Below are 19,531 nucleotides of genomic sequence, written 5' to 3'. Positions count from 1 at the left end.
CCTGAGAAGACGAGATGACACATGCTAAGGTCTGGAGGGCAGTCAGGGTCAGTACTGAGTCAATGGGGTGGTCTTAACATGATTAAGACAGCACTGCTCGGAGCAAAAAGAAAAAAAAAACACACAAACACTTCTGTGTTAGGAGCATCTCTATCCCTTGATGACACGCACATTGGTGCCTGTGTTGGCGCCGGCCATTTTCAAGGATTTACAGTACATCATCTGATTGAATGGTAACACGTTATTTTAAGTCCCTCTATTTAGAATGACACTATAATGTAGCTGCAAACAGACATAAGGATAACTTTAAGGGTTATTAAAGTACAGTGTTTGTCAACAATTAACTTCTCCTATGAAGACATATTTTATATTAAAGGTTTGTGGCTGGTGGCGGTAATGTACCTTAAGGCTGGTTGCCAGGGTTACAGTTGAGTGACTAGACACTCAATGAAAGTTATAATGGTTAACAAACAGCAATGACTGCTTACAGCTACATTATAAACTTAGCTTATAAATGCTAAATAAAAGGGCACAAACGGGTGTAGGCATATTGATAATGTTATCATGAAATAACTCCGTAACAGACATTCATGTATCCAGACCATGTGAAGCTCTACTTGTCCCCAGGTTCCTGCAGTACCATGGCCGACTGAAATAATACATTTTTATTATCTGTGTTACTTGCAACATCTTCACTTCTCTCAGTTGTCTCATCATCTTGAGGTAAATTGGTCAACAGCGGGATTTATTCCTGGTCATCTCAGACGTGTCACTGTTGCCATAGAAATCAAACTGCAGCAGCTGGGATCTTGTTTTAAGTCAGAATGGACCTGAACGTTTTGGACGTGATTAAAATTATTTCACAATTTTTCTTTGTAAAATGAGACAGATCATGCGTCACATTACTGTTTATCTCACCACAGTCCAGTGCCTCCCCCTGGTGGTTCAGTTGCTGTGTAACACCTGTATGCACAGATGTTCACCCCTTTAACTTTGACTGATACTCCAGTAGTTGCATCTATCCTCCCCAACTGAAAACCAGGAGATCAGGTTCTCTCTTGCAGGGACGTTATAGTAGCATTACGTTACACTCTCCTCACCACCAGAGTGGCTAAACACACAACCAGTCAGCTGCTATTAAGATGAAAACTATTGGATGCTATTTGATACAAACAAAAACAATAGCAATGTGATTTTAATTACCCATTTTATTCCAGAAAACATTTGAGGATTAATTTTCCTTTTGTGAAGAAACACTACAGAGTCGAACTTTTTGGAGCAGAACGCTTTTTTTTTATATAAAAACTTCACACAAAGAAAATGTAAATCACAGCTCTTGAACTAGCAACAATTGAGGTTTTGACAATCAGTAATATAATATGGTAACATAATACTGTCAAAGACTAAACACCATTATAAATATGTACGTATATACACTCAGAAGTTATTTACATTTCTGTTATAAACTAAATCTAATAATCCTACAAAATGATGCTAGATTTTGTCCCCCAACAGACTTTTTTTTCTTTTTCAAATAGTAAATCACACACTGAGTGACAAAGACAAATCAGCTAAAAGAACTCAGGAAACAACAAGGAAGAACAAAAAAAATCCTTTAACATATTTTAAAACAAATTTGAACAAAAATAGGTTATTAGCTTTGTAAAAAAAAACCTAACAGTGTAAAGTTTTGGCGTCAGTCTTTGGTTGTGATTGTTTTTAATTTTCTGATTCTTAGTCAGAGGCTAAATTGAAATGAGTGTTACAAACGTACAGAAAGGAAATGCACACGCGTTCGTTTTCCTGATTTCATTTGTTGTTTTCCCAGAATCAAATGATGTCTCTGGAACATAGGCAGTTTCAAAGGAAAGGGAAGTTAAGTACTTCAGGGGCTGTGGTTTGGCTCAGTGCGTCCACACCTCATTGGCCCACAGATGATTGTGCCGGAGCCAGCATCGAGCAGAGGAAATGTCAAGTGTGAACACTTGCTCCTGCGATGAGTTAACTGCTTTGTAGTGAATGATTAGTTTGGGCTGAGGGATACACGCTGCGGAGAGGAGGCGGCTACCAGCGGAGAGGTACTCGCTCTCGCAGCTTTGAGTCCTGGGAGAGGAGGAAGCAGCACTGTCACGTATACAGATCACATAATCCAACTATGGCACACACACACACACACACACACACACACACACACACACACACACACACACACACACACACACACACACACACACACACACACACACACACACACACACACACACACACACACACACACACACGTTACCTTTGAAGAATGATGCTGAGGCAGCAACTGGCCGTCTCTGACAGTTGGAGGATGGCTGTTGCGTTGACAGTGATGAACATCTCAAAGGCAAGGGCCAGCTCCACCTCCCTCAGTCGACAGGGGACGGTCAGTGACATTAAACCAGGGGGAGCCGACACGCCTGGGTAATAGCCCACACTCAGAGAGTCTGATGAATATACATTACACTAAAATGAATTTAAAGTTAACAATTGTCAAAGTCATTTATTTGTTAAGTCTTTCTGCTTTTCCATAATTGCATTTATCATCCATATGAATGGAGCAAGCCAAAGATCCAGGAAGTGATACATACGTCTGAAGACTTCCCGCGCCCGCAGCCAGAGGTTCTGTTTGCCCAGTTTGTGTAAAAGTATTTGCAGCACAGTGTGGTCAACTGCCAGGTTTTTAGAGAGCATGAAGTCCACAGTGTCTGAAGCTACAGGAAGTGTCTGCCTGTCCACACACACTTGCAGGTGAGAGTTAAACAGAAGATGGTACCTGGAGATACTGACCAAGTCTGAGGAAAAGAAAACATACACACAATTACATGCAATCATACAGAGGGTCATCTTTTAGCTCTGTGTATCTACATCTACTGTACTTAGCTATGAAACTGTGCATTTCAGTCAGGACAACACTTCAAAAGTCCAGATTTTACATACATAGCACTGGGTTTTACTTTGAAATAACTAAATCTATTAACACTGATATTGGAGACAATATTGCAAACCACTGCAAAGAAAATGCAACCACTTTGTGGAAGCTAATGGATTGAATTGAAGAACAAAGAATTCTGTTTATGCTGAGAACACTGCTGAGTCATTTAAAGTCTTGTGAAATGTTTGGAAAGTGTTGTGAGCTCATAGGTTAGACCTCTGTTCCTATTCACACCTGCATTAATAAGCATCTTGGGTGATGTGATCACAAGACTGCTTTCAGTATGTCACATGGCTTGACATTAAGTTTTTTCAGCCACCGATTTAACCTGCCCGATGGAAAATGAAGGCCTACTAAAAAAAGAAATTCCCTCAACAGGGATGTGGACCATTATTATAATTTATGAACATACAAACACTGTCCTCCGGAACTCTGGCAGGTTCTGTGCACATTTTTTTGATAAAATGAAAGGGCACAGAGCTTGATTGGATTTATATATTTTATTTTAAAGAATAGACCTACCCTATTTCTAGTAGGTTGTTTCTTAATCCACCATTTGAATTCTAGTTAACTGTCCACCTTATTCAGAAACTACTCAGCTCACCTTGCTTTTCCCATTTTTAAACTCGTATATAACCACTCACACCTCCATAATTGTGTGTGTGTGTGTGTGTGTGTGTGTGTGTGTGTGTGTGTGTGTGTGTGTGTGTGTGTGTGTGTGTGAGAGATTGGACAGCTGAAGATTGACAGGAAGGACGGGAGAGAGAGGGGACGACACGCCACGGGTCAGATCTGAACCCATGGCCGCCACAGCAAGGATATTAAGTGCCCAAACAACACGACTCGCCTTTTAGACTCGCATTCCATTCCACAACGACCCCGCGTGGAGGACGGTGGTTGTTGTGACGGTGCCTAACGAAACCAACATGGTACTGCACCGTAAAGCAGTGAAAACCCCTGCTGTGCGTCTCTCTAGCTGACATAACAAACACACATTTGTTTGCCAAATAACTGCAATTCATCCAATACCATGATTTTGCAGAAAGTTTGTTGCTGTTTATAACAAAGGCGGCAGCCAATAATGAACACCTTTGAGTTAATCGGCAGGGAAAACACAGAATAACTGATTTCAGCATGGACAAATGGATGAAGATATCACATTTATTTTTCCATAATTGGCCCCGGGTCATATCCAACCCTGCGTTCACACCTGGCATTAGAATCCATCTCCGCTTTTCGATCTGATCTCACTTCCTCTTTATATGCAAACCAACACCTAACAGGGCTGTACCCTACTTAGAATTTTGTCATCCAACGAATCAATCAAAGTGGACAGCAGCAGAGAAGCCTGTACCACCATCTAACCCATTGGTCGTGTACACCTCTTCAGAAAGTTTCTCCACACTCACCAACTCACAAAATTCAGCGATTTTTCAAGGGAGTCTGGAGATATTGCAGTTACAAGTTCAATAAATATCTGCTGCTTATCTTGACAGTTAACAGCCCAAATACATCATTTGCATTACAGTGAACCAAATGGAAATCAGACAGCGTGTTTCACATGTGCGTAGAGGACGTCAGTAGGTGGTCTTAGATGCAGTCCAGGACACATTAAATACCCACTACTAAAAGAATGTGGTCCACACCACTTCTGAATGTGGTCTGAGCAATCAGATCTCAATGTGTCCTCAATGCGTCTCGGGTGCACTCACACCTGTACTGTCCACTACTCGTCCATGTGTGATCGGATCATCAGACACATGTTAATCCCAGGTGTAAACAGGGAGTCAACTGAGTCAAACAAGCTACAGGTCTGGGCCCGAACCAAATGAAGTTGTTCTGTTTCTTGGCACTGTCTGATACACTGAGCTTTAATATACAGGTATATGATGGCATATTTGATTTAAAGGGAGATAAACTGGGATTCTTAATAATTTAAGGCAATGAAAATACTTTTTTCCCCTCACCGTTTGGTTCCTTGAGTCCGGGGAGATTACGGAGGACATCCAGCGTGTCTCTGTGAGAGGTTTTCTCAGCCAGACGTATCAACACACGAGCCCTACTCTCAAGATCAGCAGGCTCACACGGCCACAAGGACGAGTTCAGGAACCATTTGTTTTCTGAATGAACAGATGCATAAACAAAAGGCAAATGGACATTTTTTAAAATACATTTTCAAGCACTATCTACAAGATGACTTACCCAAAAAGAAAGAAACAACAACAGGATACACAGAAGGCCTACTATATAGTATAAGGCTGTTATATGCTGCTGAATGGGATTCAATCAACAATCTACAGCTTTACTGCCAACAGGAGCCTTTAAAATCTGATGGAAAAACTAAAAATGACAGCAAGACATTTACACTAAATAATGCATAGAATAAAATGTTACTGGTTTGCTTGAAATGTAACTGTCATTTTAGGTTTTTGTGCATCAGACATACATGGTAGACAACCTAATATAGGTTTTTCTGATTACCTTCCTTTTTCTTGGGGAATCTGCTTTCTAATCATCTACTCAAAATGTGCTTCAACTGTATTTATCCCAGTCTAATGTGTCCAACGATAAAAATATGACACTCAGCCAATCGCGGCAACCTATTTCTTCCAGGCTCAGAGCTGTTACCTCGGAGTGTGTTTAGAGCTCCTTCCACGCTGCCACTCAGGAGGAAGAGCTCAGTGGCCACAGTGACCAAGTAGCAGCGTGACGCTCCATCCTCATTGCCAAACAAACCCTTCAGTGTTGAGTAGTTGACTTTTAAAATGGACAGCACCTCCACCACCCTCCGACCCTACATGCACACACAATACAAGGCAACATCCACTTGCTAAAATTAGTACATCTAAAATTATACATATTCAAGAAACTGATACTCTGTGATAACATGTTTGTATATCTGCCGTATCCCTGTGTTACCATCATGCCAAAAAGGTTGTACATGACATGATGATAAAAAAGAAGAACATGGAGCTGTTTTTGAAATGAAATTGTTAAAATGTAAGAGAACGGGCTATTTTCATTCAGTAACATAGATTAGATAGCTGGCTATATAAGCTCCCTTGAGCCAAGACAGTCCAGGAAACTGCAGCATGAATGTTGTGCTACAAGCACACACATCGTTTCGAGGACTGACTCAAGATGGCTAGCAGGTCACAACAGATCATAGATCAACAGATCAACAGAAGAAAGGCATGTGAAACACACAAGAGTTTATTTACCTTGGCCCATTGATGTGTTTTGTGGTATCTGAACATGAGAGAGACCCCAATTCTGCCTAAAAAACTCCTGATCAGGCTGTTGTCACCTTCATTCTGACACACTGGAAATCAGAACAATCAAATTATCAGAATTCATTACGTACAGTTACAGAATCATGTTTTGGAAACAATTTCTTTATATCTAACACAACAGCTTTTCACCTGTCTCAGCAAAGGCAGCAAATGGCAGTGAAAGCTTGTCTTTACTCTCAGACAGCAGCGCAATGGCAATGCGACCGCTGATTCGCTCCACTTGGTTGGGACGTTGACTGGATTGGCAGATGGACCTGAAAACCTCCCCCATCCGCCTCCAGTCCTCTTGCTTTGTACAGAGCTGTCAGACAGAAAACATAAAGGCAGGCCTGAATACAATGACAGACTGAACAAAAACATTTTCATCCTTGCATAAGTTGACAAAAGTAATCTACTGAGGAGAGGAACTAACCTCTATTTCCACAACGGCGTGGGCCAAATTCAGGTACTCGGGAAAGGGTGCAGTGGTGGATAACCTTTTATAATAAAGATAGAGTAATTAAGCCACTCATACAACATGTTTGATACTTGTTCGATATGTTGGGGCTGGAGAACTTACTTTTGGTTGCCGGACGCTGAAACATGTGAGTTTGGAGAGGCTGTCTGCTGGAACTCAGGAGTGTTTTTTACACAGTCAAGGCAGTCCAAACTCAGCACCAGCCCTGCACTGGCCATCTGTTAACATATATGCACATTCAATACTTCCACACATACAAATTAAAGATCCAACTGCCTTACTTTAAGTTTGGGAATCAAGATACCTTGGACGTGAGCTGCATAAGTTCAGGTACAAAACCCACGAGAGACTTTTCTCTCACAAGGTTGAAGAGGGCCAACACAAACTCATGGCCAGGCTACCAAGAGAGGAAGAGATAATTTATTGTTATGCCCATAGTGGTTATGGTACTAATTAGAAGTTATTTTCTTTCCATTCAAAGTAAAACTTGCACTGCCCCCTGCTGGACTACAACCTGACATTACTGTTAAAATATGGCTGAAAACCACACTGACCACTATCTTGTGGGCCAAGCTGACGCTGAGGACTGAGAAGACATCAGACACCATGCCGGCTTTGAGCAGAGCCCAGAGGAGCGATAGAAGCACCGGCATGGAAAAATACACACCAGGTGGGTTGCTGGTGTAGTAGCCTGTAAACACAGCTCCTAGAGACAAAAGTAGATGGGCAGCAAAACCATATAGACACCCATGAGAAGTCAGACAGGCAGAGCAGACATATGCAGCAAAAGGCACAGGAAGACTTGGCCATATTCACATGTTTAATCACCCGTCAACACTATATAAACAATGTGGGGTTAAATTATTGGATATATTGAGACCTAACCTGCTTTTTGAAGGCACATTGGGTTTTTGATGAACCGTGTCACGGTTTCAATGCAGAACTGAAAGAGAGGAGGTGATTCTGCAATGAAGTGTGGAATTACAACTATGGCACAGCAGAGGGTGATGTTGCCAAAGAAAGCTTTAGCACTGCTCCACTTTACTGTCAGCAGATTTACACATTCAGTTCTATAATCTTCATCAATCAAAAGTTCATTGCCTACTTTACTCGCTGGAGGAAAAAGCAGATCTGTACAGTGATCCAAGCTAATATACTATTAATTTCACTTGTAGCCTACCTTCTCATCCCCCTCCACAGGCACATGCTGGAACCGACATATCTTGAAACCGCAGGACAGCGACTCACTGAAGTACTGCCTGCAGTACTGAGGGTTTACAGGACAGGAGGAGGCTACATTACTCGAGGAAAATTAAAAACCTCATGTCTGCAGCAGGAGAATATACACACAAACAAATCTTAATTAAATATCATTAACAAGCATAGGGTCTTTGTAATATGTCTCCAGGCATTCATTTTCTGCCTCAAACCAAATAACAATGTTATGATGTCTGAAAAATGGATCTTGATGCAAAATCACGAGCCTACAATGAGGTTTGTTTTTAATTTGATTAAAACTAATTTCTGTAGTTTCCAAAATATGAATCCAATAAATGAATTCAATGTGCACTTAATTAGTAAAATCTTCCATTATTTATTGTTCCTCCTAAGTAACTTGTCAGTAACTACTCTAAGCTTATACCCAGTGCTACCTAATTTATTCTTAAGCAGACCTGCATTTCATCTGGTCCTCTAGTTAGGGTGCTCTTTTACATTGGCATAATTCCCCCAAAAATTCACCTGACAAAATCAGAAACAACTAAATTGACACCAGGCATATCAAGCATATTCACAGTGTTCTTTTATGTACTTTACAGTTAGATGTGGTGCTCTAACCTTATCCACAACAATGGTTTCTGTGCTCAGGGCTCAAAATTAACTTTCTTCCTCAGTGTCCTGCAACTGTCCCAAACTTCAACAGTCATTGTCCCAAATTGAATTGTTTTTCTTTTCATTTTACATAATACATAAGTATATTTAATAACTTTAATTTAGTAACGCAAATCACTTCATTGGCTCACGTTCTGCTAGGTGTTCCCTGCACTTATATATGAATAATAAACTGAAATGACCTTAGGCCACACATCGGATTATTGTAGCTATTGGTTGAGTTACTGTTTCTTGTTTCTGTTTGATCAATAAAGGCACAGCAAATGCAAGCGTGTTTCTGATGTATGCAGCGACAGTCTGAATAGGAATAAAATCACTAAGCGGGTGTGATAAGTCACTAAATCTAGCCAGAACGCTGAAAGTTGGCATCACTGGCTGTCTATGATTGCTTTTGTATTTGTAAGCGTGTGTGTGACGTAGAGCTTGTGCCGGTGCCACCTCATATTTTTTCAAATTTGAACAACTAACTAGTAAAATGATATATATATTCCATGACACATAACTGCAATAATTTAATTTGTCATGATACATTTCTCTTCCCAGAATTGTTCTAGACACTGTATCTTTGTATCCTGTGTAAGATGGACTGATTTTGGTCAGATCCTTTGGAATAACAAGAAAATACAATTTATTCTAAAGCCAATAAACGTGTTTCTAAACGAGGCCTTTTTTTGTGGGAAGACAGTGACCATTTAATGGAATACTTACAGCACTAAATTTCTGGCGCCTAAACTCTGCCAAGTTTGCTGGGTTTGTGATCCTCGGCCCTTGTGTAGTGAGCAGAGGACCAAAAGAACAGTCATACACAGGTGAAGTTAACTCCACGTAAGGAACACTGGACTAAAAACAACATTAGGAGTAAACATGCAAACAAGATACAAGGGACACCAGTTTAAAGTTTTTTAGTCTCTGTCTATGTTGTCTTCTTTTTGCCCTCACCATTTTTTATGGTCATAAGTGGAGGGATGTGATTATGGAGGGAGTTGACTGTCTGAATGGGCTGGCTCCTATTACGGGACATAAACACGGTGATTACAAAAACAATGCAATATTAACTGGGCCAAACAAATGTTTCATCTTGTGAAAAACTGCTACCTTTCCAGTCCTCCGTTTATATGATTGTTGTTGGCGTCAGGCTGACCCTGTTCAAAAACACAAAACAGATTTAACATTATAAAGTTCACTTGTTATTGCAGCAACTAAACCGGTCAGGTCAAGAACAGTCCTAGTGTAAATTAGTTGGATTGTTATAATTCTGAATGGTACCAAACATTTTTTTGTAACTTATTTTGTGAGAATTGTATTTATCTTTTTTAACATCAACCATCAGTGTGCATTACGCTCCCTTTCTCTCTCCTTCTGGACTGGGGGGGAGATGCACAGAGAGCATTTGTGCAAGAGACTGTTAATGTTTTGTTTCTTCATAACTGCAAGGAAGCTATGCTGTTGCAATGACTGATGCCTTGCAGCAGTAAAGTGCTGAAAGATGGTCCCAGAAGTGTGGTCCTTGATCCCTCTATGACACAGTTTTAGACCCACTACATTACCATGCTTTTGGTTTGTTTTTCTGTGAAGGTCCACGTGTTTCTTTGCATTTTGGAAGGGGTTCTGCTACAATGAGGTCTCCATGGTCTGTCGTTTCTCTCCTCTGTAAAATATTCCCCCCCAAAAAATATCACAAAATCACAGGAGGATCTTTGGATAAGATACACATTATAATAATAATAATAATAATAAAAAACACATATAAGAAAATTCCTTTCCGTTGCTGAACTGATGTATAGACATTTGCTCAGACTGCAAACAAAATTTAGTAGAAATGTACACAAAATATGTGTTTTTCCGTTGTAACTGTTTCCAAGTTATGAGTTCACCAGTTGTGGCTTAAAATGACTCTCACCATGGCTGCCCTTCGTTTGTGTCTAGCAAGCCACTGGATGGATAGAAAATCCCCAGTCTGAGCATTTGTAGCATCAGTTACTATAACCAGTTAGCAACTAGCATGTCACAAAATCAGAAATATATATATTATCTAATAGATTCTGTTGCAGTGGCCATACCTGTGATATCGGGACTGTTGCACTGAAAATAAATAACTGGGCTCGATCTGAAACACAAATCGGAATTTAATTTGTAAAGGACAGCACAATTCATCTGTGACCGTAGGGAGACGCTATCAAATATGAGACCATACCTTTGTGCAGACTCCTGTGAGGTTCCATCTATCCTTAGCGACAGTGTTTTCCCCACTCCAATGGGTATGGTTTTTGGGGCCTCTGTAACCCTGGTAGGACCCAATTTCAGTAAACTCTGTTGGGGCAGGTTTTCAAACAGCTCTGGGTCATCCTGGATCACGTCGACCAGCAGGATATCATGTTCATAGGCTGTGTACTCGTCCAAAATGCCCTGCTGAGCATCATCGGCTGCCTCTGCTTTAGTCTCATCCCCTTCACTGCTCAGTAATTCACATGGACTTGACCCCTCTTCTCTAGTAGAATGTGGCGATCCCTCGTCACCTTCATTACTGCTGAGAGCAGAGCAGGATTTTGTCAGAGCACCTGAGGTAAGGGTTGCCTTTATTTTAGGGTCTGTTTGGCTACCCTGCTCCACGGCATCTTCGTAATCATCCTGGCTTTCCTCTTCATTACTGTCAACATCTTCATCATTGCTGGGAGAAGACTGAGGTACCCTTAAACTACTTAGCGTTTTGAAGTTTGTTGAGTCTTCTAATTCTTTGTTACCATGTTCAAGATAATCTTTGGAGTTTTCATTATTTCCATTAACAATGTGTGTCATGTGACATCCAGGTATCATTTTGTGTTTGCTGGTGGTGACGGTCTCGTCCTCCTCTTCATCGACGCAGCCAGGACTTTGGGGCAGGAAGCTTGTCAATGAGCGCCTTTGTGGTGTAGTGACAGGAGAGAGCATTGGTGGAAGCATAAACTCACTTGAGTCCGTTTCCACACACTCATCTGTGAGCACGTTGTGCAGTGATCTCTCTTTTACAAGATCATGGTTAATGGGGCTTGTATTATAATATGGCTCCAGTTTTGGTGGGCACCTGCCTGCGAGACGTTCTTCATCACTCACTTGCTCGTCCTGAGGGAGGAGGAGGGAGGATTCCGAGCTGTGAGGAGGAGCAGAAGATGAGGGACTGCATGAAGCCATTCTGGTTTCCTCACAGTGGAACAATGCTTTTTCTACAGCTCCGACCATACACGAGGATGGAGAGCCACCAGCCAGCTCAACACTTTTGACTTTCCTCAGTAGGAACGATGAAGGCGGGAGAGAGGATGGTGTGGCTGAGAGGCTGCTCAAACCCGGAGTGAATGGAGATGACATGGAAGACAAAGTGGTGGTAGCTTCCCAGTCACTCAGGCCAAGAGCTGATGGGGAAGGGGTGGACCTGGAGCTCTCGGCTGCGTCAGTGACGGGCTCTCTTCCACGCTGGCTTGGGTTGGAAAGGGTGGCCGTATCTGAGGTTGGCGCAGCTAGTGGTTCGTCAGCGTCCATTAAGTGGCATGAAAACCCCATGTTTTTGCTGTCTGAAGAGTGTGAGGATATATTACCATGTCTTTTCCCATTTCTCTCTGCTAAAATGCTTTCTCCATCCTCTTCACGCTTCTCTTCATTATTCACGCTTCTGTTATCTCTAGTTGATGGATCAACGGCCTCCGCTGGAGAGGCTGTGGTACCAGAACGTGCTGTAAGGGCCCAGCCACTGTTAGAGAAGGGCCAGGACATGTATGTACGTGCACAAGAAAAAGCATTTTTCCTGAAATAGGTCCTCACTCTCTGGCAGGTGAATGAGTCTGGTTCATCCGTGTCCACCTCCACCTCATTCCTCTCACAGAGCAGTTCTGATGACATGTGTGCTGCATCAGTTTCTGTGACACTGTGTAGCTCTCCCCAAGATTTCTTATAGACACCATCTTTTTTCACAGCCGAGGTGTTGCCCCCAGCTGCTTCCTCTGAACAGGGCTGACTATCAGACATCCAAAAGCACGTTTTCTCTTTGTCTCTAGAGTCAGTTTCTGTTGAGTTTTTGCAACTAATGCTTTTTAAAGAATCTGGAGTGGATGGCGAAAACCCATCTTTAACACTATCCCCAAGCTCTATTATTTTGTCTGTGGGATTCCCCTCTCCCATGAGGTGAGCTCCTGGTCCAGAATCCTCCTCAACATCTCTGCTCAACATGCCAGTTCTGCACTTCCCCTTTTTTGTACTTTTACCTAGTACGAATGAAGCACAACAGGTTGCAGAGCCTTCACTTGTCCAACTCTTGAGGAAATGACACGTGGTACGACTGGATACCGTCCGTGCATCTGTGCTTTCTTTCAGATGTCTCTGGTGTTCAGTCGGACTTTGAGACTGAAGCCTGGGACAAAACTCTCCGTTTTTAGCCAAAGCACCTTGCTCGCTTTCGTGTTTGTTCTGCCCTAAAAGACCGGGCCTGAACTGAAATCCAGCTCTCATGTCCTGTTTGAAGCAATGCACAACCTTGGTCTTGAGAACATCCGGTAACACGTAGCCACAATTGTGACTGAAAGCATCACATTGTTGGGCTATGTCGCACAGCGTCACCTTCGGGTACTGGTCTATCCATACAATAATCTTCTTAGAGTTCTCTGTGACTGTGTTTTCTTCCTTGAGCTTAACCTCAACCGTAGGCTGCTCTGGCCCTGGGCTACCGTTTTTTTGCCCTTGCTTACCCGATGTCTTCCACTGAGAGGAGACGTACTTGCAGTCACCACAGAGACCACAGCCGGAGGCTCTGACAGCTCTTCTCAAAGACCCTTCTGAACCAGCAAGTGCAGTGGGGCTTCGGTGAATATTTCTATCAATGTCTGAAAGTGGAAACAAAAACTTGTCAAACAGTGCAAGAGTAAATGTAACAGTCGCCATCTTGAATGATTAAGTATTAAGTAAACGCACACTATCACCATGGTAAGGTGTTTATTTGGGGTTTAACAGTATTGATTCACACCAATGTCATTTGGGACTGTCTCAGTATCTGTTATCAGAGTTAATGATGTTACTAAGACGTGCATTTTCAAAATCAACCAGACACTCCTCATCCCCGATGTCGTTTCCCTTGTGAAACTGAAATATACTGTTTGAAAACTCTTCCAATTAAACATTAATTGAATCTTTGTGTGGCTTGTCCAAGCAGGTTTTCAAGTGCAGCGTCATGTTGGATTCATTATTATGTTACAGTGGAAAACCTCAACTGCAACTAGTGGTGAGTAAAACTCACAGTTGCAGTGGTTGTTCCGCCCCAAACCCATCAATCACAAGGAGCAGCAAGGACAAAGCAAACAATTTAAAGCTGCATGATTTTAATATTAACACAAAATAAGTGCAATGCACCTTAAATATTTGACCCTGCTATGAGCTGTTCCTAAACCAAACTAACAATTAGCTTGGAATTTACATTAGCACTCCTTCAGGTGCATTACATATATAAAAAATATATAATAATAATACAATTAAACACATTAACCAAAGCTAGTGCTTAGCTAGCGATTAGCGCTTAGCTAGCGATTAGCGTTAGCGCTCTTTTCAGTATCAATACAATGAAAGTTGAAGTTGTTCTCTTATTTTGCACAGACAGTGTTTACATTTGGAAAGCCATGTTACATTTATGTATGCATCCAGTGGGGCATCACAATAGAATTAGGCATAATGTGTTAATTCCACAATAGGAGAGATGTTATGTTGTTACTTTAACAGTTTTGGTGTAAAAAGCCTGTATATATCGGTATCGGGTGATATCGGTATCGGAAATTGAGAGTTGGACAATATCGGAATATCGGATATCGGCAGAAAAGCCAATATCGAGCATCCCTACAAATTACTTCAAAATCAAGGGCCAATAATTCATGCAGACATTCACGTATACCAGTCTAACCGAGCACAGCACTATACAAAAACCTGAATTAGATAGCCATAGGAATTTAAGCTCAAGCACTATTCAGGAATAAGGGGGAAAAACTTTGATGAAACTTTGCAAGATTAATATAGATCCAAACACATGACCTTTTTATATTATGACCCATTAATTCAATTAAATTATGCAAATTAGCAGATGTCTCATTAAATCTTTGCGCAGGAGCCAGGAAGGGTCAGAGGATTTTGTCAAAATATTGTTTAACAGTTTTATGTGCTGAAATCATTTAATTAACCATTTTGGTCTGTCTTACTGTACACTGTTGGATTTCTATATTTTACAGATGTGCACTTATTTATTCTATACTTTAACTGTCAGCTTATCAGTCTATTTAATTGTTCGCATAAAATGCCTCATACAATGAAAAGACATTTTTAAAAAGCCTCAATTTTTTCAAAGTTACCTGCTATTTCTTCAAGGAATCAAGTTATTGAGGGAAACTGAAAACTGAAAATTCAAGATATGTATAAGTTGGCAGCTGTGCCTATTACAAATCTGGAGATTTGTTCGTTTCTGGCCTTAGTGCACAACTTTTATTGTCATCAATAGTTACTATGACAAAACAAATCAACATATAATTGCTAATGAAGAAAATTGGCTTTCCAACTACGCTTATGCCAAATGTTGTAGATCGCATACATCACTCCAAAAAATCTGGGGCAGGGCTCAGATGTATAAAAATGGTATGTTGGTTGAATTTTGATTTGACGGGGGGGCACAAGGCTCAAACTCAGAGATTCCAGCAGGCTAAATCCAAACACTTTTACAAAGGTACTCTTTATTGAAGATTTAATGTTTTGATTTCTTCAAAGGGGATGTTTTGGTTTTTACAAGAGGGGCCACTAATGGTTGGTGTAGCAATGTGTTGTTAACTTCCCCACCTCCAATAAAGAGTAGTGCAGAGCGGCTTCACCCAGCTTTATAACAGCTGTATCTAGGACTGTCCTCCAGGTTGTGGGTGAGACTGTCCCAAAAGGGGCACCGCCACCAAACACCATTACAATGTGTTTTGATTGACTTGATTGACAATGTGAGAACTAGAAAGCAATTAATGGAAATATGTAAACTTACACTTTTCTGGCAGACATTCACAGCCTTATCATCAAGCAACCAAACGATAAATCCAACTCTGTCTTGCACAGTGGTAACACCAGTAAAGTAAAGACCTGGGGTCCTAGCTAGTACTGCGCAGGGGACAGAACATGGAAGTTCATGACCGGAAGGGCTTCACTCACTGCAAGTTAGCATCTTAATTAATCCAGTATGGGGGGACGTGTGTGGTGGTCGGTAGCTTGCATGTTAAGTGGGAACTTACAAACATTAATAAAAAAAAAAAACATTTAAAAATCCCATATACAGTTCAACACCGACAGAAAACACTGAATGTAGTCATGTCAGAGAAGATTTAGCCGCGTCGTTAGCTTAGCATGTGATACGTCCCAGCAGCACACTTGAACAAAAACACGAAAGTTATCCAAAAGTCCAAAAGTTATCTAAAAGTTATCTAAAAGTTATCTAAAAGCTTTCACCTACTGACAAACCCTCTTTCAACCAGAGTCCAGTACCAGACACTTAACTGACCTTACAGCTAAACAACAGCTAAAGTGCACCTTACTTGACAGTCCGGTGGGTATCGACCGTGCTCCAGTTCTCACTTGTCCAGTGTTTGCAGCAGCAGACTCCCACCCAGAGGACCCGGCCTCCCCTCTGACCCCTCTGACCCCTCTACCTCCGTCCCTGCCGCTTCTAGCAGCGTGGCTCACACGGCTCTTACGATTCATATCCCCATGTCTGGATTTCCTTGTACCCACAGTAGACTTTAGACGCGTTGGTGTCTGGCTCTTTGGACTCTTACTTGTGGCCATGGGCTCCTGACTCAACTTAATTTGACAAGACATTTTGGAGATTTTGCCCCTCGGTTTCACCCGGCGGCGGACCCCTGTCTGTTTAATCAATGCACCGACTGAAGCGGTGCAGAAGCACCAAGTAAACCTCAGTCTGAGGTTGCACAGCCTCCGGAGGCAATCCAACCTGCTGCTCCTGGTGTTAGCTTTGCTCGGTTGATACTTGCCTCTAGTGTTGGGACCCTCCTGTTTACACTCCTCACTAATACCCTCTTTGTGTGGTGCAACATTTGCCTCCTGCGTACCTTCGGGGGTGTTAGCGGTCGCATCGGTCACATTTTCAGGGCCCATTTGCTGTGTTAAATGAGTTAGTACGGGTTCATGGCTGCTAGGGACGGAGGCGGACACTGGTCCACAAACAGGGTGGTGTTCCTCTTGGTTTTGGGACTCAGCTGTAACGTTTCTCCGCCGCCGCGAAACTTTTACCCCATTCACGTCTTTTAACGCGACTCGGTTAAGTTTGACCCTGCTAGAAGATGGGAGCATGCTGACAATCAAAACACTGACTATGTAAGGTTGCTAAACATTACTTTCTTAAACTGCTTACTGTAAAGTGTAAACTTTCTATAACTAAACCTGCGTAACGGCGTCAACCCCAGCGCCCAACTCTCCCTGCGGCTCACATTTATTCACTACAAGTTCACATGTGAACTAGGGTGTGCCGTCCACTGACTGCGCATGCGCAATGTCTTTTACCTGTTTTATGCTCCTGTGAATATTTCTTCCTTAGCCAACCAGCACACATTAACCATGCAAACCAATGACTCAATGTTACGTTCCTCTGTTTGTTAAAGGTGTTTGTGGTATCTATGTTTAAAAGATTTACAGAATATAATGTTAAAATATTGTAGGTTATGTGTTCCCATTTCTCAATCTCTGGTTTAATCTGTTATTAGGGTGTTTACCACTAATCTCTCAAAAACAGTGAATGCAATGCAAAAAACATGAACAAAAATGGATACGTAACCCATAAAGACAACAGAAGCCGGAAACATGGAAAATACAACCACAGAGTGACAAGTGAAAATAAAAATGTATTTACAGGTGCAGGTATGGAATATTTAACTATATTACTGTACTGAAAAACTATATCTATACCATTACTATATATTGGTTTATTTTACATCAGGTTGATTCAATTTTGTGTCTGATTACTTTAATTCCTGGCATTTATGTTTATCACAGGTCTTCAAAGCTACACCTGAAGCTGTTATGATATGTACAATTGATAATAACTCTTTCAAGATCTGAAACTGAGTATTACACAAACTGGGAAGGGTCTATTAGTATTTTGCGTAGAAACACAGTTGAACAGAAAGTGTTGTTGGCACAAGAGTGATGCTGGGATTCACAGTTCTGCTGGAAAAAGGGAATAATTTTCTTTCCTGAAATAACTGGGAGTGGTCAGTCATGGATCTAGCAGCACTTAGAGTATAGTTTTGGTTTAAACATTAGAGGTACACACCCTTTTGTTCTATACGCTACTGTTGCCACACTGAGCACACATGCCAGTGTACACACTCGCATGCAGCAGAGGTCTAAAAATATGGTATATATATTGTGCATTCAAGTCATTTTCTGGTGAAGCATTGTCTTTACATATTTAATTCAAAACTGTGCCTAAAATGAGACACTAGAGTATTTTTATTCAGGGGCAAAACCTTTTCTTGTTCTTGACGCAGGGATGGGCTAATCAAGTACATGCACAGCTGTAGCCTATAGGTCCAGGGGCTTGTACAATATACTCTATGCAAAGGCAATTCAACATTAAGTTCAATTTTTGCAGAGAGACAGCATCATCTTTAACCTTAGTGTGCTCTCTTGCCTGTCCTATAATGAGCTTCACAGTAGACTCGTCTCACTTTTAGACATTAAAGTCAGTAACATGGGGGTAAGTGTTGAAATACAACATTAAGTAAGGAGGATAAGTATTTACATAGGGGAAATACAATTTCGGATTTTTAAAAACTTGTCCCACGTTCCTCACACTTCTTATAAAATGTGTGCTTCCTGTAAACCTGCGTGATTGGGTGTGTGTTTTAGCCAGCCTCACTGCATAGGATTATGCAATCACATTTTGTCTCTCATATTGGAAAAGACATCAGTTTGCACTGAAATTCGAGAGTGCTGAAATTTGAGATTTGTGCTGATAGAGCACATCATAGGGCAGGTGGATATATCACCTGCACAATCTCCCCCTAAATCCACTAGCTGTGAATCAAGCCATAAATGCCCAGTAATCTTTGTTTTACATCCAAGTAAATATTGGAAATGAACATATATAATGTATTTTTGGGACAATTTGAATATTTTAATGGAGACCCACCAAATCAAACAAATAAAGGCCCAACAATGGAGCCCTGTGGGATCTCATTGTCGATTGATTACAACAATTTTTTGTCAAATCTGTCAAGAACCAGTATTTGGTACTTTTTCATAATGTATTATTGGGAAGCAGTGATTCGAACACAATCTGTGATGGGTAATTAAACGCAGGGATTTTAAACATAATACAACAAATGCAAAATGACAATATTTTCAAAAAAATTACATCTTGAGAACTTTTTTAATATTTTCTGAGTCAAAAAGAATAATGCAGACATATTTTCAAAACGTGAATTTTATTTATTTGGGAACGTGTCATTATCCTTGTTGAATGCATTATATGGGTTGTGATATAGTTTTGAAAATGTATTTAGGATATCTTATGTCAGTTATACTTACAGTTTAAAATATATGCCGACTGAATCCTTCAGGTTCGAGGTCAAAGCCTGACAAGATGTGAGGGGTGAGGGTGAGACCCTGGTGTTGGGAAGTAGCCGGTCCCTGGATTGCGGCGGCCTGATTCACAACACCAGCTGTCCCGCCCCACCGAGCCAGCAGATGGCGCTCTGATGGTGGAAGCGGTTTTCCATTGAAAAAGCAGAGAAGTGGTTCCATCTCATTGCGTCCTCCCTGGGGGGTGCAGAGTCAGCTTTCCCTCTTTCCTAATCTTCGCTACATCTGTGACAGCTGTGAAAAGAGAACATGCAAATTAGAAACCAGTTGAGGTGAGGAGAGTGGTGCCAAGACATG

At 41.4% G+C, this 19,531-nt stretch overlaps 1 protein-coding gene across 5 annotated transcripts; it reads right to left on the bottom strand.

The window, feature by feature from the left end:
• Positions 1–1,188: 1,188 nt before the first annotated feature.
• topaz1 (testis and ovary specific TOPAZ 1) lies at positions 1,189–19,262 on the bottom strand. 5 transcript variants are annotated; one of them, XM_051391184.1, is made up of 21 exons: positions 16,168–17,308; positions 15,624–15,736; positions 10,797–13,449; positions 10,663–10,709; positions 10,150–10,250; positions 9,698–9,744; positions 9,542–9,609; positions 9,311–9,369; positions 7,893–7,979; positions 7,598–7,655; positions 7,267–7,418; positions 7,017–7,109; positions 6,815–6,930; positions 6,668–6,731; positions 6,385–6,556; positions 6,184–6,284; positions 5,591–5,756; positions 4,930–5,082; positions 2,619–2,822; positions 2,288–2,474; positions 1,189–2,103 (listed from the first exon to the last, which is right to left on the bottom strand). In XM_051391184.1, exons 3-21 carry the CDS (start codon positions 13,076–13,078, stop codon positions 1,905–1,907), a joined length of 4,356 nt encoding a protein of 1,451 aa, XP_051247144.1. In that variant the 5' UTR covers positions 13,079–13,449; positions 15,624–15,736; positions 16,168–17,308; the 3' UTR covers positions 1,189–1,904. The 5 variants fall into 5 exon arrangements, with proteins under 5 accessions (XP_051247144.1, XP_051247145.1, XP_051247142.1 ...); XM_051391185.1 differs by lacking the exons at positions 15,624–15,736; positions 16,168–17,308 and adding an exon at positions 19,181–19,262; XM_051391182.1 differs by lacking the exon at positions 15,624–15,736.
• Positions 19,263–19,531: the final 269 nt, after the last annotated feature.

Source organism: Dicentrarchus labrax, unplaced genomic scaffold, assembly GCF_905237075.1.
Source record: "Dicentrarchus labrax unplaced genomic scaffold, dlabrax2021, whole genome shotgun sequence".
NCBI lineage: Eukaryota > Metazoa > Chordata > Actinopteri > Moronidae > Dicentrarchus > Dicentrarchus labrax.
This window is presented reverse-complemented; position numbering and strand designations above follow the sequence as displayed.

Bases quoted from the DNA above. Each gene is read 5' to 3' on its own strand.
- topaz1 (XM_051391182.1), bottom strand. From the start codon at position 16,942: ATGCTCCCATCTTCTAGCAGGGTCAAACTTAACCGAGTCGCGTTAAAA. The intron at 5,757-6,183 runs GTAAATAAACTC...GTGTGCATGTAG, and splicing joins AAACACATCAATGGGCCAAG to GGTCGGAGGGTGGTGGAGGT. The intron at 2,823-4,929 runs GTGAGGGGAAAA...TCTTTTCCTCAG, and splicing joins CGGACTCAAGGAACCAAACG to ACTTGGTCAGTATCTCCAGG.